The sequence below is a fragment of the Tachyglossus aculeatus genome, chromosome 14 (assembly GCF_015852505.1).
Source record: "Tachyglossus aculeatus isolate mTacAcu1 chromosome 14, mTacAcu1.pri, whole genome shotgun sequence".
Taxonomy (NCBI): domain Eukaryota; kingdom Metazoa; phylum Chordata; class Mammalia; order Monotremata; family Tachyglossidae; genus Tachyglossus; species Tachyglossus aculeatus.
In genome coordinates, this window is record NC_052079.1 from 38630196 (window position 1) to 38654665 (window position 24470).

Consider the following 24470-nt stretch of genomic DNA (forward strand, 5'->3'; position numbering starts at 1 on the left):
CAGTGCAGCAGAGCACTAAACTAAGCACTTGAGAAACTACACTATAACAGGGTTGGTGACATGTTGCCTGCCTCCAAGAAGCTTACAGTTTAGAGGTAGAGACAGACATCAAAACAAATTACTGAAAAGAACAATAATGACAATCCTAAAATCATCAAATTCCTTTACCTTTCTATTGTGGCTGCAAAATGAGGACCTGGAATCAGATATTTGAAAGCTATACACAGCTCTTCAGGTATTTTCTTGGATTTTTCTTGAGCTTTAGTTGGCCGCTAAAATGAAAGAGACATTCTGAATGATCAAAGAAAAGCACAGAAAAAGTGAAGACCAAAAATCTGCTGAAGCAGAGAGATCTTACCTGGTCAAAGAAATACATGGGACCAATCTCCAAAGCCACCCCCATGGGCTTTCTTTCCATTCTTTCCATTTTTCCTTGGGCCCTGATAAGACAGAGGAAGCAAATTTTATAGATTATGGTTCAATTATATTCAGAGCCAACTAAATATGGCTAATTGCACCTCTGGAATGGGAAAAATGTCTTTTTTTCTCTGAAGATAATTTTGTTCATGTCTCTTCTATCTAAAAAGGCCTTTTTTTTTCTCTGACCCCACTGTACCATCCAGGTATTGCTCCATCTCCTTCTTCCAAATCTTGTCCAAACTCCTTAACTACATACCTCCGTAGTCCATATTCTCTGATTCCCTTTCTAACCCTCTAATAATCAGCTCTGCCCGCTTAACTCCACTGAGACGGCTCTCTCCATAATCCCAATGACAACCTTGTCAAATCTCATTGATTCTACTCCACCCTATCCTCCTTCTCCTCTTGGCTGTCTTCAACACTGAGGACTACTCCCTTCTCCTGGAAACTTACCGATCCTTGGTTTTTCTGAACTCAACTCTCCAGGTACTTCTCATCTCATTGGTTGATTCTTCTTAGTTTCTGCCTCAGACTCTTCCTGATTTGCTTGTATCCACCCCAGTGCTTATTACAGTGCCTGGCACATAATAAGCACTTAACAAATACCATTATTATTATTATTCAAGGTACTATTCTGGGTGCACTTCCATTAGTAATAGTAACAGAATTTATTAAGTGCTGTGTGCAGGACACTGCACTAAGCTCTGAGAAAGATTACCCAGGTGGGAATTACACATGTTCTCCGACCCTCAGGTGACTCAATCGAAAAATTAGAAGGAATCACTAGACTGTAAGCTCCTTGAGAGCAAGGATCACGTCTGTCAACTCCATTGTATTGTGTTCTCTTAAGTGCTTAGTATGTGCTCAATAAATACCGTTGATTGATTGACTGGGAATAGATATATAAGGAGAGTTGAAACAAAACACTAAGGCAACGTAAAGACAAAAACAAAGATCTCTAGGGTGTTGTGGCTACAGGAGTAGAATTTCAGGCTCCTCACCGGCTTAGAGTCCACAGTCACAACCACAGCCACAGTGAATGGAACAGCAGCAAGTCACCATGGTCTTCCTAAGGTTTTGTGGTGGTGGCCTTATTGTGGAGTTTTGTCAGAATGCAGCCCTGAATTTCCATCGCTGTGGACAGCTCCACCATAACCTTGGCATTATCCTTAACTCATCTTTCTCACTCAACCCATGTATTCAATGTCACCAATCCTGCTACCTTCACAGCACTGCTAAAATTCACCCTTTCCTCTCCATCCCAACTGCTAATATGCTAATCCAAGCACTCATCCTATCCCACCTTGACTACTGCATCAGTCTCCTCATTGACCTCCCTGCCTTCTGTCTCTCCCCACTCCAGTCCATACTTCACTCTGCTGTCCAGGTCATTTTTCTAAAAAACCACACAGTCCACATCCTCCACTCCTCAAGAACCTCCAGCGGTTGCCCATTCACTGCTGCATCAAACAGATGCTTCTTACCATGGGCTTTAAAACACTCAATCAGCTCACTCCCCCCTCAAATCTTACCTTGATAATTTCCTTTTACAACACAGCACACTCTCTTTGCCTAACGCCAACCTAGTCACTGTATCTCGATCTTGTCTACTTCCCCACCAACCCCTCACTCGTGTCCTGTCTCTGGCCTGGAACACCCTCCCCACTTTGTATCTGACAGACCATCACTCCATCTTCAAAGTCTTATTGGAGTCACATCTCTTCCAAGAGGCCTGTCCTCGTTTCCCCTACTCCCTTTCCCTTCTGCAGTACCCTCAGACTTGGATTCGTATCTTTTATTCATCCCATACTTAGTCACACAGCACTTACGTACGTATCTGTAATTTATTTTAATGTGTATTTTCCCCTTCAGACGGTAAGCTTTTTGTGGGCAGAGCACATGTTGACTGAGTCTGTTATATTATACTCTGCCAGGTGCATAGTACAGTGAATGCTCTGCACACAGTAGGTGCTCAATAAATATGACTGATTGAGAGAAAAACTGGATGTTTATATCATTGGCAAATGCAATATACCTACACTACTTATGCATTCATTTTCAGATTGTGAACCTCATGAGGAACAAAGATTTTGCCCAATCTGTTTCTAGTTTATCTATTAAAGTGCTTATCACATAGTAAGTGCTTAATAAATACTATAATAATAATTATTATTATAACCTAGTCTTTTGCCCTACTCTTGCTAATTCTTATTTTTCTTCTTTCAACTAATTATAAATAATTTATGTGGACTTGTCTTCCCCAGTAGATTGTATACTCCTTGGGAGAAGGGACTGTATCTTTTGCTTCTCTTGTATTCTTCCAAGGGTTTAGGACAGTCCTCCACATAACATAGTTTTAATATGCGCATGCGCGCACACACACAATTGATTGACAAGTTCCTTGCGGGAGAAAAAAATACTTTAAAGAGCTTTCAAACTTACATATAAACTTTCACAATACAACATTTTAGGAGACTTGGCTCAACAACATTTCCTTTGGAAGAGTATTTTAGCAGAGTCCAGCTTTTTGAATCCTCATTCTTTTGAAGAGGAAAAGAAACGAAGGAGTAGTAGAAGAATCAATCCGAGAATCCCGAACCACCCACACGTATGGGAAAAATCTTCTTGAGCTGCAATAAACCCTAATAGTTTTAGAGGGACTTTATTAGTCATATGCAAACACATAAAATCCTCACTTATTAAGAATTGCTGTTGTTTCTAATGCCTCTATTCCTTTGTTCAAATAAGAATCACTTTCCTGTTATAGATTCTTCTCTTTGACTTTCATGCAGATCACTCCCTTCTAGCACTTTACCCCACTAAACAAATATCCCCTTCCAATCAAATCAACTCTGCAAGGATAAATGATTGAAAGAAAAGTATATACCATACCTTGGCAGAAGCTGTTTCCTAAAAACAGAACATTTTTAGATGCAAATATAACGTTGCTTCTTAGAAAGAGGGAGAGAGGAGGGAAGCATGTCTCTGGAAACTGTTCCTCAACACAGAGTTTAAAAGGTCTTGTTGCTTAGTAACCTCACCCTTTGAACCTGACTGGAGTAATCTTTTGCCAACTTTTCCCAAGCTGTTTGCTTTAGCTAGGGTTTCTTCCCTCACAGAAGAGAGATGCTGAAGTGTACATATCTTCCAATAGCCCCTCCAAATAGACTTCCTTGTTTATTTTCAACATAGCGAGTACAATTCCTTCTGAAAAATAAAATAAGATGCGTATATTTTGTTTACTGCTTTTCCTATCAAGGACATACCATAATGGTCTTACAATATCAAACAGTTTTAGAAGTAAATAGTAGATACTGCACACTACTATCTAAGGAAAGTTACACAGATAGACCGTAAGCTCCTTGAGAGCAGGGATTGTGTCTATCAATTTAATTGAGTTATCCACTCCCAAGCACTTAGTACAGTGACCTGCACACAGCAAGTCCTCAGTAAATATATGAGGTGTATTCAGTTTGGTAGAGGCAAAATGGGCGAGCCCGCCAAACACCACACCACATGCTGATCTTTAGAAACTGCATCTCAGAATTGCAGTTCAATTGAAGGGGACAGTGGGGCACCTAGGGATAAAGTAGAATTAAAACATTCACGCTCTGTTGAGGCTAATGATTACTTTTCAAGGTGAGGTTTTCCCATCTCTTAGAAAACGATTCTGGAGACAGTTTATAAACCAGAGTGAGATCGGGTCCGTGAAGCGTAAAGGATATTAGAATGCTGTTTCAAGAAGCGGGAAGCTGTGGGAAGGGCAGATAGAGTCTGACCCTAGAGAAGAACTAAAGGAGCATAAAGAATTGCTAAAGTTGTAGAGAGGCTGAGGTAATGAGAGAATTTTGGAATCAAAGGAGAGCAGTTTTGAACTGTAGGCTCCAACGAACTGCGAGGCAATGACACCCACCATGTTCTGTATGATGGGGTCATTTAACCTTCAAGAGAGGAGAGGTTTCATTTTTTTCATTTCGTTTTCATATGTTGCCAATTTGTACTTCCCAAGCGCTTAGTACAGTGCTCTGCACATAGTAAGCGCTCAATAAATACGATTGATGATGATGATGATGATTTTTATACACGACATACAGGATTTTTCCCCGCTCAGGAGTGTCCGATCTGCCTACGTCGCATTGACCCCAGCATTAAGTATGGTGTCTGGCACGTAGTAAACGCTTGGTAAACATCACAATTATTACAGCGTGGCTTAGTGGAAAGAGCACAGGCCTGAGAGTCTGAAGGACCTGCAGTTCTAAACCCAGCTCTGCCACTTGTCTGCTGTGTGACTCTGGGCAGCTAACCTCTTTTTGCCTCATTTACCTCATCTGTAAAATGGGGATTGATTGTGAGTCCCGTGTGAGACATGGACTGTGTCCAACCCGATTAGCTTGTATCTACTTCAGTGCTCAGGACAGTGTCTGCCACACAGTAAGGCTTAACTACTACCTTCAAGAAAAATATTACTATTAATAACAATAGTACACCTTCCGAGAAGTCGTGACATTACTCTGGTTGCTGTTTCAACTGCCAGCCATTCCACTGTTCTGTTCCCAAGAGAACACACTGAGATCTAAAAGAACTGGAACCTTATTTCCAACTAGCCAGGGTTATTCTTGACTCTTCGGTGCTGTTGCCAGGGTGGCAGGCATCTAAAAAAATGAGGTAGTTAAAAAAAAAACCCAAGGTGTTTATGTTTGGATCTTGAAGAGGTCTAATTAAATGAGTAAGAGTAGCCAGGGATTTTGAAGGAACATTACGAGAGGCTTCATTTATAATAGACGGTATATTAAAGGGTGCAACACAAACATATAGACCTATACTTAAGAGATTCTGAATGAAGGAGTAACAAATTGAATAGCATGGTGCCAGGTGCTATAAGGAAGACTCTTTTTACTAGTTTGCAACAATAGGATCTTTTAAACTCTGGATTTTTAGATTACCTAAATAACAATCTTTACCCAGGTTGCAATCCTGCTCAGCGATCACGACCCCTTTTGGTGTTGGATTTATTGAGCCGTAATGACAAGCGAATAAGTGCAACTAGATCTATTGGTTTCTAAAAATGTGACCTTCTTATGGAATGTGTCTTTCTCTGGGTGCAAGCATACCTCTGCTCTGAGGGGATCAGTCCCTGTGTATGAATACCTAGAGTCTTCATCATCATCATCAATCGTATTTATTGAGCGCTTACTATGTGCAGAGCACTGTACTAAGCGCTTGGGAAGTACAAATTGGCGACATATAGAGACAGTCCCTACCCAACAGTGGGCTCACAGTCTAAAAGTGGGCTCACAAAAGTCATCTGATGACCTTGAAAGGTCATCTGATCCAATTCTCTGCCTCCGGGTAAGGGGATGACTACACCAATGCCTTTAAAAAACATATCTCAAGAAAGTCTCCTTAAGTGGGGCTGGGTGGGGCTGAAAGGGTCTGAGAAGAAAGGGAGAGAAGGGAAGAAAGGAATAAAGGGAGTTATGGAGAGGGGACAGAGAAATAAAAATAGGGGAGCAACAGGGAGAGGGAGGGAAGAAGGAAACTTCATCATCATCATCATCAATCGTATTTATTGAGCGCTTACTGTGTGCAGAGCACTGTACTAAGCGCTTGGGAAGTACAAATTGGCAACATATAGAGACAGTCCCTGCCCACCAGTGGGCTCACAGTCTAAAAGGGGGAGACAGAGAACAAAACCAAACATACTAACAAAATAGAATAGATAGGTACAAGTAAAATAAATAAATAAATAGAGTAATAAATATGGACAAACATATATACAGGTGCTGTGGGGAAGGGAAGGAGGTAAGATGGGGGGATGGAGAGGGGGACGAGGGGGAGAGGAGGGAAGGGGCTCAGTAATAAGTAATAATAAACTTATTATTGCTACGAGTGTTACCTTGTTGCCTGCCACTCCTGAGCGCTGCCAGCACAAGTCATGGCTCTTCCACCTGGGTGGCACAAGCTCCGTCAGTGGGGTATGGCTCTCACCGGGGTGTCTCCGAGGATATGTTTGCCGAGCTCTCGTTGTAAATATTCAGCAGGTTTTCTTTACCTTCAGAGCAGCTCTAGGAATGGCCTGGGAAGTGGCCATTGCCTTAGTGGCGACCACATGGCATTGCTAAGATAAAGAAGCTGAGGAAGAGGTGATACACCACCTTTTTGGGTGGCAGGGCCAAATCCCAAAATGTGCCACTGCCCTGCCAAATGAGTGACATCCAGTTTCGTTACTCTCCAACCTCCCACAGGATCCTGCTTCAGTGTGTTTATCACCCTGATCTTCAAGGTCTTCCTAGGGCCAACAGAAATCTTTCCTGCTACAGTTTTAACTGACTTTTCTCCTGCTCAGGTCTCCGTGGAGTCCCCATAAAAACCATATTCTCAGAGTTGCCGCTTCAGCTGCCGCCTCTCCAGGTCTAGTCTTATTCCTAAAACTTTCCTCCAGAATTTCTTTTCTATTCTGTCATCCTTTCGATTCCCTGACTCCACTTTTATTTTTCTCCCTGCACCCCCCTTTCGACCCAGTATTCAAATAAGAGTCAGAGGATTGTTTCTGGTTTCTTCCAAATCCGAATCAGGTTGGATAAGCCCGGCGTTTCCAGAGGCGTTTGTAATCACGAGATCAAAACTTGTACAGTCTCTGGAGCAGAAAAATACATTTTTTATCTGTGTAAACACAGAATTGGAGTTTATCCCATCAGTGGCAAATCCCTCCTCAAAGTACTAAACTTCCTTTCTCCACGGTGGCGGAGGGGGCCGGGGGCAGAAGCAGCTTGGTGTAGTGGCTAGTGCGTGAGAATGGGAGTCAGAAGGTCATGGGTTCCACATCTTGCTCTGCCAATTTTCTGCTGTGTGACCTTGGGCCAATCACTTCACTTCTCTGAGCCTCAGTTGTCTCATCTGTAAAATGGGGTTTGAGACTGTGAGCCCCCCACGTGGGACAGGGACTTGTGTCCAACCCAATTTATTTGCATCCACCCCATCACTTAGTACAGTGCCTGGCACATAGTAAGTGCTTAGCAAATACCACTATTACTGAAGGTGGATTGGCGGGATGGCTTGAGGTTTTGGTGGAGGGGGCAAGATGATAATAATAGTAACAATAATGATGGCATTTGTTAAGCATTTACCACGTACCAAGTGCTGTTCTAAATGCTCACATGTTTTGTTTTGTTGTCTGTCTCCTCCCTTCTAGACTGTGAGCCCGTTGTTGGGTAGGGACCATCTCTATATGTTGCCAAGTTGTACATCCCAAGCACTTAGTACAGTGCTCTGCACCCAGTAAGCGCTCAATAAATACTATTGAATGAATGAATGCTGGGGTAGATACAAGGTCTTAATAATTATAATAATAATGGTATTTGTGAAGCGCTTACCATGTTCCAAGCACTGTTCTAAGCACTGGGGTAGATACAACGTCATCAGGTTGTCCCACATGGTGCTCCCAGTCTTCATCCCCATTTGACAGGTGAGAGAACTGACAATTGACAGATGAGGAGTACAAGGTCATCAGGTTGTCCTACGTGGGGCTCCCAGTATTTGACAGATGAGGGAACTGAGGCCCAGAGAAGTGAAGTGACTTGCCCAAAGTTACACGGCAGACAAGTGGTGGAGGCAGGATTAGAAGTACAAGTTGGCAACATATACAGACGGTCCCTACCCAACATTCATTCATTCATTCATTCAATCGTATTTATTGAGCGCTTACTATGTGCAGAGCACTGGACTAAGCGCTTGGGAAGTCCAAGTTGGCCACATATAGAGACGGTCCCTACCCAACATTCATTCACTCATTCATTCATTCAGTCAGTCAGTCAGTCATATTTATTGAGCGCTTACTGTGTGCACAGCACTGGACTAAGCGCTTGGGAGGTCCAAGTTGTCAACATATAAAGACGGTCCCTTCCCAACAGCGGGCTCACAGCCTAGAAGATGAGGATGCACTGTACTAGGCGCTTGGGAAGTCCAAGTTGGCAACATGTACAGTCCCTAACCAACATTCATTCATTCATTCATTCGTATTTATTGAGCGCTTACTGTGTGCAGAGCACTGGACTAAGCGCTTGGGAAGTCCAAGTTGGCAACATATAGAGACGGTCCCTACCCAACATTCATTCATTCATTGTCAGTCAGTCAGTCAGTCATATTTATTGAGCGCTTACTGTGTGCACAGCACTGCACTAAGCGCTTGGGAGGTCCAAGTTGGCAACATACGGAGACGGTCCCTACCCAACAGCGGGCTCACAGTCTAGAAGATGAGGGTGCACTGTACTAGACATTTGGGAAGTCCAAGTTGGCAACACATAGAGACGGTCCCTACCCAACATTCATTCATTCATTCATTCAATCATATTTATTGAGCACTTACTGTGTGCAGAGCACTGCACTAAGCGCTTGGGAAGTCCAAGTTGGCAACACATAGAGACAGTCCCTACCCAACAGCGGGTTTACAGCCTAGAAGATGAGGGCGCAGGATGATCGGGGGACTTAAACCCAATGCTCAGTGGAAAGAGCCCGGGCTCTGGAATCAGAGGTCATGGGTTTGAATCCCGCCTCTGCCACATGTCTGCCGTGGGATCTTGGGCAAGTCACTTAACTTCTCTGGGCCTCAGTTCCCTCATCTGTAAAATGGGGGTGAGGACTGTGAGCCCCCCGTGGGACAACCTGATCACCCTGTATCCTCCCCAGCGCTTAGAACAGTGCTTTGCACATAGGCGGGGGGCTGGAGGGGGCAGAGGGTTCTCGCCTGTCCCGCCATCGACCCCCGGCCCACGTCATCCCCCGGGCCTGGAATGCCCTCCCTCTGCCCATCCGCCAAGCGAGCTCTCTTCCTCCCTTCAAGGCCCTGCTGGGAGCTCACCTCCTCCAGGAGGCCTTCCCACACTGATCCCCTTCCTTCCTCTCCCCCTCGCCCCCCTCTCCATCCCCCCCATCTTACCTCCTTCCCTTCCCCACAGCACCCGTATATCATCATCATCATCAATCGTATTTATTGAGCGCTTACTATGGGCAGAGCACTGGACTAGGCGCTTGGGAAGTACAAATTGGCAACATATCGAGACCGTCCCTACCCAACAGCGGGCTCACAGTCTAAAAGGGGGAGACAGAGAACAAAACCAAACACACTAACGAAATAAAATAAATAGAATAGATACGTACAAATAAAATAGAGTAAAAAATATGTACAAACATATATACATATATACAGGTGCTGTGGGGAAGGGAAGGAGGTAAGATGGGGGGGATGGAGAGGGGGATGAGTATATATGTATATATGGTTGTACATATTTATTACTCTATTTATTTATTTATTTTACTTGTACATATCCATCCCATTTATTTTATTCTGTTGGTCTGTTTGGTTTTGTCCTCCGTCTCCCCCTTTTAGACTGTGAGCCCGCTGTTGGGTAGGGACTGTCTCTCTATGCTGCCGATTTGTCCTTCCCAAGCGCTTAGCCCAGTGCTCTGCACCTAGTAGGCGCTCAATAAATACGATTGATGATGATAGTAATGGCTTAATAAATGCCAATTATTATTATCATCTGGAACAAAACAAGAGCTCTGGCTCTCCCCAGGGGGCCACGCTTGGCCTCCATCTTGGACTTCCGGTCAGGCCCTTCTTCTTCCCTCCCCTCCCGGGGGCCAGGCCGCCAGGGGGCGCGCGCCCGCGGGTCGGCACGAGGCCTGCGCGCGCGCCGGCTTCCCAGCGCGCCCCGCGCCGCCAAGGCGGAGGGGGGGGGGGCGGTGCGCATGCGCGCCCGTCCGCGCGCATGCGCGCGCGCCCGCGGCGGCCCTCCTTCTTTCCCCGTCGGCCAACATGGCGGGCGTGGAGCGGTCTGAGGCGATCGCCGCCGCCCAGAGCCACCTCAACGGGCAGCTGGAGGCGGACGACAAGGAGGAACCGGCCGCCATGGCCGAGGAGGCCGCCAAGAAGAAGAAGAGGAAGAAGAAGAAGAGCAGAGGCCCCGCGGCCGGTGAGAGCGGCAGGACCGGCCGAGGCCTTGGGGGTGGGGGCCCGGGCCTCGTCGGCCCCCTCAGGGGGGCTCCTCACGTCCACGATTTCCTTCCATTCATTCATTCATTCGTTCATTCATTCATTCATTCAATCAATCATCATCAATCGTATTTATCGAGCGCTTACTATGTGCAGAGCACTGTACTAATCAATCAGTCAATCAATCAATCGTATTTATTGAGCGCTTACTAGGTGCAGAGCACTGTGCTAAGCGCTCGGGAAGTACAAATCGGCACCATAGAGAGACAGCCCCTACTACCCAACAGTGGGCTCACAGTCTAAAAGGGGGAGACAGAGAACAAATTCAATCTATCAATCAATCATATTTATTGAGCGCTTACTACGTGCAGAGCACTGTGCTAAGCGCTTGGGAAGTACAAATTGACACCATCTGGAGACAGTCCCTACCCAACAGTGGGCTCACAGTCTAAAAGGGGGAGACAGAGAACAAATTCAATCTATCAATCAATCATATTTATTGAGAGCTTACTATGTGCAGAGCACTGTGCTAAGCGCTTGGGAAGTACAAATTGACACCATCTAGAGACAGTCCCTACCCAACAGTGGGCTCACAATCTAAAAGGGGGAGACAGAGAACAAATTCAATCTGTCAATCAATCATATTTATTGAGAGCTTACTATGCGCAGAGCACTGTGCTAAGCGCTCGGGAAGTACAAATTGGCACCATAGAGAGACGGCCCCTACTACCCAACAGTGGGCTCACAGTCTAAAAGGGGGAGACAGAGAACAAATTCAATCTATCAATCAATCATATTTATTGAGCGCTTACTAGGTGCAGAGCACTGTGCTAAGCGCTCGGGAAGTACAAATCGGCACCATAGAGAGACGGCCCCTACCCAACAGTGGGCTCACAGTCTAAAAGGGGGAGACAGAGAACAAATTCAATCTATCAATCATATTTATTGAGCGCTTACTACGTGCAGAGCACTGTGCTAAGCGCTCGGGAAGTAGAAATCGGCACCCCAGAGAGACAGTCCCTACCCAACAGCGGGCTCACAGTCTCAAAGGGGGAGACGGAGAATAAAACCAGACTAACAAAATAAAATGAATAGAATAGATATGGACAAGTAAATTTAATCAATCGTGTTTATTATTATTTAATTATTATATAATTATTATTTATTATTATTATTGTTATCGTGTTTATTGAGCGCTTCCTGCGCGCAGAGCACTGGACGAAGCGCTTGGGAAGGACAAGTTGGCAACATAATGATAATGGTAGCATTCGTTAAGCGCGCGCTCTGTGCCCGCAGTTTTCACCCCCGTTTTCCAGATGAGGTAACTGAGGCACAGAGAAGAAAGGTAGTGATGGCGTTTATGGAGCGCTTACTGCGTGCAGAGCACTGTTCTAAGCGCCGGGGAGGTTACAAGGCGATGTGTTGCCAACTTGTACTTCCCAAGCGCTTAGTCCAGTGCTCTGCACACAGTAAGCGCTCAATAAATACGATTGATTGATTCATTGATTCATTCATTCGTTCAATCGTGTTTATTGAGCACTTACTGTGTGCAATCAATCGTGTTTATTGAGCGCTTACTGCGCGCAGAGCACTGGACGAAGCGCTTGGGAAGGACAAGTTGGCAACATGATAATAATAATAGTGGTAGCATTCGTTAAGTGCGCGCTCTGTGCCCGCAGTTTTCACCCCTGTTTTCCATCATCATCATCAATCGTATTGATCGAGCGCTTACTATGTGCAGAGCACTGTGCTAAGCGCTTGGGAAGTACAAATCGGCACCATAGAGAGACAGTCCCTACCCAACAGCGGGCTCACAGTGTAAAAGGGGGAGACAGAGAACAAAACCAGGCTAACAAAATAAATAGAATAGATATGGACAAGTAAATTTAATCAATCGTGTTTATTATTTAATTATTATTATATAATTATTATTTATTATTATCGTGTTTATTGAGCGCTTCCTGCGCGCAGAGCACTGGACGAAGCGCTTGGGAAGGACAAGTTGGCAACATGATAATAATGGTCGCGTTCGTTAAGCGCGCGCTCTGTGCCCGCAGTTTTCACCCCCGTTTTCCATCATCATCATCAATCGTATTTATCGAGCGCTTACTATGTGCAGAGCACTGTGCTAAGCGCTTGGGAAGTACAAATCGGCAACACAGAGAGACGGTCCCTACCCAACAGCGGGCTCACAGTCTCAAAGGGGGAGACAGAGAAGAAAACCAAACAGACTAACAAAATAAAATAGAATAGATGTGGACAAGTAAATTTAATCAATCGTGTTTATTATTATTATTATATAATTATTATTTATTATTATTGTTATCGTGTTTATTGAGCGCTTCCTGTGCGCAGAGCACTGGACGAAGCGCTTGGGAAGGACAAGTTGGCAACATGATAATAATGGTCGCATTCGTTAAGCGCGCGCTCTGTGCCCGCAGTTTTCACCCCCGTTTTCCATCATCATCATCAATCGTATTTATCGAGCGCTTACTATGTGCAGAGCACTGTGCTAAGCGCTCGGGAAGTACAAATCGGCAAACAGAGAGACGGTCCCTACTCAACAGTGGGCTCACAGTCTAAAAGGGGGAGACAGAGAACAAAACCAAACAGACTAACAAAATAGAATAGATATGGACAAGTAAATTTAATCAATCAATCGTGTTTATTGAGCGCTTACTGCGCGCAGAGCACTGGACGAAGCGCTTGGGAAGGACAAGTTGGCAGCATGATAATAATGGTCGCATTCGTTAAGCGCGTGCTCTGTGCCCACAGTTTTCACCCCCGTTTTCCAGATGAGGTAACCGAGGCACAGAGAAGAAGGGTAGTGATGGCGTTTATGAAGCGCTTACTGTGTGCAAAGCGCTGTTCTAAGCGCCGGGGAGGTTACAAGGCGATGTGTTGCCAACTTGTCCTTCCCAAGCGCTTAGTCCAGTGCTCTGCACACAGTAAGCGCTCAATAAATACGATTGATTGATTCATTGATTCATTCATTCGTTCAATCGTGTTTATTGAGCACTTACTGTGTGCAATCAATCGTGTTTATTGAGTGCTTACTGCGCGCAGAGCACTGGACGAAGCGCTTGGGAAGGACAAGTTTGCCACATGATAATAATGGTAGCATTCGTTAAGCGCGCGCTCTGTGCCCACAGTTTTCACCCCCGTCTTCCATCATCATCATCATCAATCGTATTTATCGAGCACTTACTGTGTGCAGAGCCCTGTGCTAAGCGCCCGGGAAGTACAAATCGGCACCACAGAGAGACAGTCCCTACCCAACAGCGGGCTCACAGTCTCAGAGGGGGAGACGGAGAACAAAACCAGACTAACAAAATAAATAGGATAGATATGGACAAGTAAATTTAATCAATCGTGTTTATTATTATTATTATTTAATTATTATTATTATTTATTATTATTATTATCGTGTTTATTGAGCGCTTCCTGCGCGCAGAGCCCTGGACGAAGCGCTTGGGAAGGACAAGTTGGCAACATGATAATAATGGTCGCATTCGTTAAGCGCGCGCTATGTGCCCACAGTTTTCACCCCCGTCTTCCATCATCATCATCAGTCGTATTGATCGAGCGCTTACTATGTGCAGAGCACTGTGCTAAGCGCTCGGGAAGTACAAATCGGCAAACAGAGACGGTCCCTACTCAACAGTGGGCTCACAGTCTAAAAGGGGGAGGCAGAGAACAAAACCAAACAGACTAACAAAATAGAATAGATGTGGACAAGTAAATTTAATCAATCGTGTTTATTGAGCGCTTACTGCGCGCAGAGCACTGGACGAAGCGCTTGGGAAGGACAAGTTGGCAACATGATAATAATGGTCGCATTCGTTAAGCGCGCGCTCTGTGCCCACAGTTTTCACCCCCGTTTTCCAGATGAGGTAACTGAGGCACAGAGAAGAAGGGTAGTGATGGCGTTTATGGAGCGCTTACTGTGTGCAGAGCACTGTTCTAAGCGCCGGGGAGGTTACAAGGCGATATGTTGCCAACTTGTACTTCCCAAGCGCTTAGTCCAGTGCTCTGCACACAGTAAGCGCTCAGTAAATACGATTGATTCATTCATTCATTTGTTCAATCGTGTTTATTGAACGCTTACTGTGTGCAATCAATCAATCGTGTTTATTGAGCGCTTACTGCGCGCAGAGCACTGGACTAAGCACTTGGGAAGTACAAGTTGGCAGCATGATAATAATAATAATAATGGTAGCATTCGTTAAGCGCGCACTGTGTGCCCACAGTTTTCACCCCCGTTTTCCAGATGAGGTAACTGAGGCACAGAGAAGAAGGGTAGTGATGGCGTTTGTGGAGCGCTTACTGTATGCAGAGCACTGTTCTAAGCGCTGGGGAGGTTACAAGGCGATGTGTTCCCAACTTGTACTTCCCAAGCGCTTAGTCCAGTGCTCTGCACACAGTAAGCGCTCAATAAATATGACTGATTGATTCATTCATTCGTTCAGTCGTGTTTATTGAACGCTTACTGTGTGCAGAGCACTGTACTAAGCGCTTGGGAAGTCCAAGTTGGCAGCATATAGAGACGGTCCCTACCCAGCAGCGGGCTCACAGTTTAGAAGGGGGAGACAGAGAACAAAACCAAACATACTAACAAAATAAAATAAATAGAATAGATATGTACAAATAAAATAGAGTAATAAATATGTACATACATATATACAGGTGCTGTGGGGAAGGGAAGGAGGTAAGATGGGGGGGTAAGAATGATAGTGATGGCGTTTATTAAGTGCTTACTGTGTGCAAAGCACTGTTCTAAGCGCCGGGGAGGTTACAAGGTGATTCATTCGTTCAGTCGTGTTTATTGAGCGCTTACTGTGTGCAGAGCACTGGACTAAGCGCTTGGGAAGTACAAGTTGGCAATGTAGAGAGACGTTCCCTACCCAACAGCGGGCTCACAGTCTAGGAGGGGGAGACAGACAACAAAACCAAACAGACTAACAAAATAAAATAAATAGATATGTACAAGTAAAATAAATAAATAGAGTAATATCTACAAACATATATACATATGTACAGGTGCTGTGGGGAAGGGAAGGAGGTAAGATGGGGTAAGAATGATAGCGATGGCGTTTGTTAAGCACTTACTGTGTGCAAAGCACTGTTCTAAGCGCCGGGGAGGTTACAAGGAGATTCATTTATTTGTTCAATCGTGTTTATTGAGCGCTTACTGTGTGCAGAGCACTGGACTAAGGGCTTGGGAAGTACAAGTTGGCAACGTAGAGAGACGGTCCCTACCCAACAGCGGGCTCAATCAGTCAATCAGTCATATTTATTGCGCGCTTACTGTGTGCAGAGCACTGGACTAAGCGCTTGGGAAGTACAAGTCGGCAACACACAGAGATAGTCCCTACCCAGCAGTGGGCTCACAGTCTAGAAGGGGGAGACAGAGAACAAAACAAAACATATTAACAAAATAAAATAAACAGAATAGATATGTACAAGTAAAATAAATAAATAGAGTAATAAATATGTGCAAACATATATACAGGTGCTGTGGGGAAGGGAAGGAGGTAAGGCGAGGGGGATGAAGAGGGGGAGGAGGGGGAGAAGAAGGAGGGGGCTCAGTCTGGGAAGGCCCCCTGGAGGAGGTGAGCTCTCAGTAGGGCCTTGAAGGGAGGAAGAGAGCTAGCTTGGTGGAGGTGGGGAGGGAGGGCGTTCCAGGCCAGGGGGAGGTGATCAGGTTGTCCCACGGGGGGCTCACGGTTTTAATGTCCATTTTCCAGATGAGGTAACTGAGGCACAGAGAATAATAATAATAATGATGGCATTTATTAAGCGCTTACTGTGTGTAAAGCACTGTTCTAAGCGCCCGGGAGGTTACAAGGTGATCAGGTTGTCCCACGAGGGGCTCACAGTCTTCTTCCCCATTTTACAGATGAGGGAACTGAGGCCCAGAGAAGTTAAGTGAATTGCCCAGAGTCACACAGCTGACAGTTGGCTGAGCCGGGATTTGAACCCATGACCTCTGACTCCAAAGCCCGTGCTCTTTTCCACTGAGCCACGCTATTTCTGTGCTCCTTATAATAATAATCATAATCATGGCATTTGCTAAGTGCTCACCATGTGCCAAGCACTCTTCTGAGTTCTGGGGGGATAATAATAATAATAATAATAATAATAACGGTATTTGTTAAGCGCTTACTATGTGCCAAGCACTGTTCTGAGCACTGGGGGGATACAGTAAATAATAATAATAATGGCATTTGTTGAGCGCTTACTATGTGCCAAGCACTGTTCTAAGCACTGGGGAGGATACAAGGTAATCAGTTTGCCCCACGTGGGGCTCACCGTCTTGATCCCCATTTTACAGATGAGGGAACTGAGGCCCAGAGAAGTGAAGGGACTTGCCCAAAGTCACACAGCTGACAGGTGGTGGAGCCGGGATTAGAACCCATGACCTCTGACTCCCAAGCCCGGGCTCTTGCCATTGAGCCACGCTGCTCACAAGGTGATCAGGTTGTCCCTTGTGGGGCTCACAGTCTTCATCCCCATTTTAATAATAATCATAATGACGGCATTTGTTAAATGCTTACCATGTGCCAAGCACTGTTCTTAGCACTGGGGGGGATAATAATAATAATAATAATGGTATTTGTTAAGCGCTTACTATGTGCCAAACACTGTTCTAAGCACTGGGGGGGATACAAGGTGATTGGGTTGTCACATGTGGGGCTCACGGTCTTCATCACCATTTTAATAATAGTAGTAATAATAATAATGGCATTTGTTAAGTGCTTACTACGTGCCAAGCATTGTACTAAGCCCTGGGGGGCTACAAGGTGATCAGGTTGTCCCACGTGGGGCTCATGGTCTTCCTCCTCATTTTAATAATAATAATAATAATGACGGCATTTGTTAAGCGCTTGCTATATGCCAAGCACTGTTCGAAGCGCTGGGGGGATACAAGGTGATCAGGTTGTCCCCTGGGGGGGGCTCACTGTCTTCATCCCCATTTTAATAATAATAATAATAACAGCATTTGTTAAGCGCTTACTATGTGCAAAGCACTGTTCTATGCGCTTGGGGGATACAAGGTGAGCAGGTTGTCCCATGTGGGGCTCACGGTCTTCATCCCCATTTTAATAATGATAATAACGGCATTTGTTAAGCACGTACTATGTGTCAAGCAGTGTTCCAAGTGCTGGGGGGATACAAGGTGATTGGGTTGTCCCACGCGGGGCTCACAGTCTTAATCCCCATTTTAATAATAATAATAACAGCATTTGTTAAGCGCTTACTATGTGCCAAGCACTGTTCTAGGCACTGGGGGAGAAGGTGATTTTGACACCTGTCTACATGTTTGGTTTTGTTGTCTGTCTCCCCCCTTCTGGACTGTGAGCCCTTTGTTGGGTAGGGACCATCTCTGTGTGGATTTGAACCCATGACCTCTGACTCCAAAGCCCGAGCTCCTTCCATAGAGCCACGCTGCTTCTCTGTGATGGCATTTATTAAGCGCTTACCACGTGCGAAGCACTGTTCTAAGCGTTGGGGGAATACAAGGTGATCAGGTTGTCCCATGTGGGGCTCACCGTCTTCATCCCCATTTTACAGATGAGGTAGCTGAGTCCCAGAGAAGTTAAGTGACTTGCCCAAAGTCACACAGCTGACAAGTGGCGGAGCGGAGATTAGAACCCATGACCTCTGTCTCCCAAGCCCGGGCTCTTTCCACTGAGCCACGCTGCTTCTCTATCATCATCATAGTATTTATTCATTCAGTCAGTCAAATTTCTGGAGCGCTTACTGTGTGCAGAGCACTGGACTAAGCACTTGGGAAGTGCAGATCAGCAACAGAGGGACAATCCCTGCCTACAGTGGGCTCACAGTTTGGAAGGGGGGAGACAGACATCAGAACAAGCAAACGGCAAGTATTAAGTATTCAGCGCTTACCATGTGGCAGGCACAGTTTGGGATAGAACAGTGCTTGGCACATAGTAAGCACTTAATAAATGCCATTATCATCGTTGTTATTATTATTATTATGGATACAGGCAAATCCGATTGGATACAGTCCGTGTCCCAAATGGGGCTCCCTATCTCAATTCTCATTTTATAAATGAACTGAGGCACAGAGAAGTGAAGTAACCTGCCCAAGGTCACACAGCAGACAAGTGGCGGAGCCGGGATTAGAACCCAGGTCTTTTTGATTCTCAGGCCTGTGCTCTAGCCACTGAGCCATGCTGTTTCTAGTCTGTGAGCTCGTTGTTGGTTAGGGATCATCTCTATGTGTTGCCGATTTGTACTTCCCAAGCGCTTAGTGCAGTGCTCTGTACCCAGTAAGGGCTCAATAAATACGATTGAATGAATGCTTGGGCAGAGATTGTGTCTACCTACTCTGTTGTATTGCCTCTCCCAAGTGCTTAGTACAGTGTTAAGTATACAGTGGGCCCTCAATAAATAACCACTGAGTGAAGTTTGGGGGCCTGGCCAGGTGACACCTCCCTGCCACACAGCAGCGTGTTAATAATAGTAATGATGATAATTATGGTATTTGTTAAGAACTTACTATGTGCCGGACATTGTACTAAGCGCTCGGCTGGATATATTCAAATCGGGTTGGACAGTCCCTGTCCTACATGGGGCTCACAGTCTCAATCTCCAATTTACAGATGAGGGAACTGAGGCCCAGAGAAGTGAAATGACTTGCCCAGGGTCACATTGCTGACAAGTGGCGGGGCCGGTATTAGAACCCATGACCTTCTGACTCCCAGGACTGTGCTGTATCCACTGTGTCATGCTGCCTCTCTGTTGGTTGTCGGAGGTCTCTTCCCCTGAGCTGGTTGCATTTTGGTTTGAGGGGTGGTATGGTGGGTGGAGTCTGCCCAGAATCAATCAGTCATATTTATTGAGCGCTTACGGTGTATAAAGCACCGTCCTAAGTGCTTGGGAGAGTACCAGACAACAGAGTTGGTAGACACAGTCCCTGCCCACAAGGATCTATAATGATGGTACAAAGTTTTGTGTGCATTTAGAGGGTTTCGTGACCCCCCAGCCTTCCGGAAGAGTGCCACCAAGTCCGTGGGGAAGGACGGTTATCAATCAATCAGTGGTATTAATTGAGTACTTAGTATGTGTAGAGCTTGGGAGATTATCCTACAGCAGAATTAGCAGATATATTCCCTGCCTGTGAGTCAGATCAAATGCCAACGATAATCTTCCTCATGGCTGTGTATTGGATCTGGAGCTCAAGCCTCATAAAGCTGTCCACGAAAATGGCTACTTAGCATTTATCAGAAGAACGCTTTAAAAATGACTCTTTGGGCTGAGGACTACAAGAGTCGGTCCCTGACTAAGCCTGCATTTTACCTGTTCTCTTCCTTCAGCATTGCCCTGGAATTTGGCTTTGTACCCTTTATTCACCCCACCCTCAGCCCCACTGGGTTTACGAACATATCTAATTAATGTTAGTGTGTAAATCCCCCTCTAAACAGGAAGCTTCTAGGGGGCAGGGAACTTGTCTGCCAACTCTGTTGTATTGTACTCTCCCAGCCGCTTAGTACAGTCCTGTGCACACAGTAAGTGCTCAATACGTATGGTTGATTGGTTCTACAAAATTTAACTTTAAAAGTTCCAAGCTTGGTTGCCACTTAGCATGATATCCCCTATTTTGATTTTCATCCATAACTAATCAGCAGAATTTGGTTATACAGATCATGGAAATCAACCGACTATAGTTTTCATAGAAAATGTTGACAAGGTATCTAAAACCCTTGGGTGAGTCATTCCCAAGTTCTTAAATATTATAGCTACCAGTACCAATTGACTTAATACCTTTTGATGTCCAACTTCAGTCTTTCATGTGATCAGTAGCATTTGAGAGCATCTGTAAAAAGCACTGAATTACACACTTGAACACCCAATAAAAAGTCGCAGATGCATCTTATAATCTAATGTAAGAGCTTCCTAATATTTCATTTTGCTCAGAGTAGCGCAGTTTTGGTGCTCCGATGTGTCAGTCAGTTTTTAGTGAGGGCCTGTTGTGTGTGGAAAGAATACTGTACTACATTCTAGGGGAAATTTAGTAGGCATTTTTGTCCTCAAAGAATTCAAAATCTAGTGGGGGAGTTGGGCAGTAAAATACGTGTCAGATAGGCAGAAGCAGTAGAGTATGAATGAACAGTACTACTGGGGACATAAGGAACTAGAGGATTAGGTGATTTGGAATTGGTTTTATTCTCAACAATAATTTTAACTTTATTTGGATGGCAGGGCAACAGGAAGCTGAGAAAGAATCAGGAACTTCTGCTGATGAGGTAGCAAAACAGCTGGAAAAACAAGTGCTGGAGGAAAAAGAAAAAGATGATGAAGAAGAGGGTAAGTAAGAAGTCTGGTGCCTAAAATTAGAAACAGTGAAGTAATTGAAATGTGCACATTTCTTTGCTCTCTCGCCTTCAGCTTTTAAAGTTTTGTATTATTGAAGAGAAGCTTATTTTTACAGTCAGCGGTGTATGATCTGTGGATAGACTACTATAAATTTGAAAGTTCAAATTGATGCAATCTTAGAATGATGATTGTGGAATTTAAGCACTTACTATGTGTCAGTCCCTGTCCCACTTGGGGCTCACAGTCTCAATCCCCATTTTACAGATGTGGGAACTGAGGCACAGAGAAGTGAAGTGACATGCCCAAGGTCACACAGCAGAGAAGATGTGGGCCTGGGATTGGAACGCAGGTCCTTCTGACTCCCAGACTATTCACTAGTCCAAATCAACTTCAGTCTTAGGCAAATCAAATGAAAAAGGACAGTAGTAATAATTGGTAGCTTACTATATGCTAAGTGCTGAGGTAGAAACAAGTTATCGGGTCAAGTCAAATATGTACATTTTTACAGTGATTCATATTAGCGTCTCCCCCAGTAGACTGTAAACTCATTGTGGGCAGGGAATGTGTCTGTTTATCATTATATTGTACTCTCCCAAGTGCTTAGTACAGTGCTTTGCCCACGGTAAGCCCTCAGTAAATGTGATTGAACTAATGAATTAAAGTTAGACATAGTCCCCATCCTACATGAGCCTCACAAATTGTCGGAGGGAGAACAGGAATTGAATCCTCACTTTACAGATGAGGTGGCTGAGGCACAGAGAAGTTAAGTGACTTGCCCAAAGTTATACGGCAGACAAGTGGCAAGGCGGGGATTAGAATCCAGGATAATTAGCTCTAAACAATAAAGTAGATATAGTTCAAATATTTTTATGAAGGGGAGAGGAGCAGGAATGTTCAGAAGCCCTTGATAGGTATTGGGTGAACATTTAAAAACTAGTAACTTGAACAAGAAAATTGTAAGTTATTGTTTTCTCCAGGCCTTGTGTCAGCGATTTAATTGAAGATGTGGAAAGTGTGCTTTTAAAGTGCACTTTTTTTCTGGTCATGTAAGTAAGAAACCCTGGAAGACTTTAAATGGGCTACTTGCTCTGGCATCTTTTAAAGGTTTTAGTGCGATTTTAATGTAACATTTTGACCTAAACCACCATATTAGCTGCTAATTGTACATGAACACTGTTGTATAAAAGATAGATGCAAATGGGCATAATTTAACTGGTTTGAAGAGTATAATGTATTATGCTCATGTAATTTTCCAGCAATTCCATGGGACAAGGAAACTTCTTTGAGTCACTTATTTGTGAGATCCTCGATGGCATGTGTGTGTGTGTGTGTGTGTTTATGTTTGTTCTGTATCTCCCTCCTCATGGGTACAGTGTTATAGTCAAACTGAAGTAAAACTATTACCTCTGATCTCTATGAGTGACTGATACAGTTGAAGCCTGTAATATATTTCTTGGACATAGTAGGTGATTACATCTAAATGAGGATAGTGACCAAATTAATCATCCATTTTTGTAATGTCTGTTTTTCACCACTGCTGAGAGCAAACAGCTTTTGGCCCAGTAGTGAATAGTCAACTCAGAGGTCCAGAATTATTTTTATGTAATCAGTCCTATTCTTTGCATAAAGTTAACTTTTAAAAATCTGCCTCCTCTTTTATGTAAAGCGTATCTTGTCTGAGTTATGTCTTTTTGCTGACATTTATATAAATTGATCATTATTAGATGGAGATGGTGATGGAGATGGAGCTGCAGGAAAGAAAAAGAAGAAGAAGAAAAAGAAGAAAGGACGTAAGTGTTGTCTAGTTCTATTCATTTAGCTGAGGGAATTGGTGTTTACACTTCAATATGAATATGTTTATGGCTTCATAATCATAATCATGATTCATAATCATCATTAGAATATGTTTGTGGCCTCAACTAATGAACTGAAAAATTAAGATTCCCCAGAAATCCTGAATGGTTTAACCCATTTTAAATCAATCAATCCCTGGTATTTATTGAACTTTACTGAATGCAGAGCACCTTACTCAGTGCTAGGGAGAGTACAGAGTTGGTAGACATATTCCCTGCCCACAGGGAGCTTAAATACTAATGCTCATCTCCCAGCGCTACTCCAGTGTAGCCAAACAAGTAAATTTAGGGGACTTTGTTAGCAGCGATAGAGGTAATTATTACTGTGTACCTGGGCTAAATGCTATCCACGGTATATTAATATAGTCTTTAAAAATCTCGCGATTTCAGGTAGACTTTGTAATGCAATACCTCAGAATAACTGTGTAGGGAATTTCACTTTCATTTATCCCTATTACCCTTATTAGATTATAAACTCCTTAAAGGCAGGACCAAGTCTTCGAGTGTATTCTCCCAAGCACCTAAAGCAATGCTCCACACAGTAAGTCCTCAAATACTATTAAATTGAAATTTAATTTAGATGAGTCTATCTGCTAAACTTGAGTAGAGTTTATGAAATTGTGTAAGTGTAGCTTCATTGTATTTATAGGTCAAATGCATTATAATAATTATCATGGTGGTATCCAGGTTCTTTCATTGTATTACAACTCTTACATTCCTGGCCTCTCCCCAGATTCAGGCCCTACCCAGATGAGATTCTCTGAACTCTACAGCTCTGAGCTTTTTAGGGACAGAACACTGGCTCAAGAAGAATTTCTACAATTTGGAGTTGCAGGGTCCCACTTTTATGAGGTGATGTGAAAAGTCGTCACATAGGCAAATAATAATAATGATGATAATTGTAGTACCTGTTCTTTACTTACTGTGTGCCAAGCACTGTACTGAGCTCTGGGGTAGGTATCAGAGAATCAGGTTGGACACAGTCCTTGACCCGCAAGGAGGCTCACAGTCTGTGTGGGAGGGAGAAACAGGTGTTGAATACCCATTTTGCAGAAAAGGGAACTGAGGTGCAGAGAAGTTAAAGGATGTGCCCCAGGTCACACAGGAGGCAAGGAGAGGAGCTGGGGTTAGAATCAGGCCTTCAGACTCCTAGAACCGTGCTCTTGCCACTGGGCCATGCTTCTTTCCTATTTATAGTTCTGAAGTCAATTCTTACACCAGAATACCTCTATACAATCCTTTTCTCATCACACATTGCAGCACTAAGTCAACTTTCCTTTTCTCCCCACCAACTGCAGTTTAACATACTCTTTTCCAAGTGCCTTAAAATTGACCATCAAGCCTGAAGTCTGGGAAATCACTGATATTTTAACAATGCTTTTTTGTTGTTTGCTCTGCTCCTAAAAGGATGTCTCTTCTCTTTTTACCCCTGTCCCTTTAAGCCATGAGCATTTAAAAACTGATATCTTGTTACTCCTTTCCATCTGCATGCACGTGCGGCACTGCTCGAGTCTTTCTTGTGCCTTGGCCCGCCTTGCTCTCCTGTTCTCATTTGGCCCTGACTGGTTAAAGATGTCCTCGTAAGAGGGGTAACGAGGGGCAGTAGATGGGACTGCTCTGCACACAGTAGGCATTCAGAAAATGCTATTAGTGGACCTTGTGCTCTATAGCAGGGTGACCCAATAAAAAAGTGCAAAGTGGACACTGTGCCTTTTCCATTGGTAGACCAAAGTGGATGTATCCGAGAAATAAATCCACAGTTTATCAAAGCATTCTTTAAACTGGATTACTCCCATCTGTACATACAGTCAGTTCTCTGATAACGTGACAGTTATCTTTTTGAAGAACCCCTGCATTAAGGA

The 24470-nt window shown here is 44.3% G+C and overlaps 1 protein-coding gene across 1 annotated transcript in view; it reads left to right on the forward strand.

The window, feature by feature from the left end:
* Positions 1-10181: 10181 nt before the first annotated feature.
* METAP2 (methionyl aminopeptidase 2) overlaps positions 10182-24470 on the forward strand; it is a 29427-nt gene continuing 15138 nt past the window's right edge. The window contains exons 1-3 of the mRNA XM_038756814.1: positions 10182-10391; positions 20642-20746; positions 22480-22545. Coding sequence (XP_038612742.1) covers positions 10235-10391; positions 20642-20746; positions 22480-22545 — 328 coding nt within the window. The 5' untranslated portion in view covers positions 10182-10234. The remainder of the gene's footprint in view (positions 10392-20641; positions 20747-22479; positions 22546-24470) is intronic.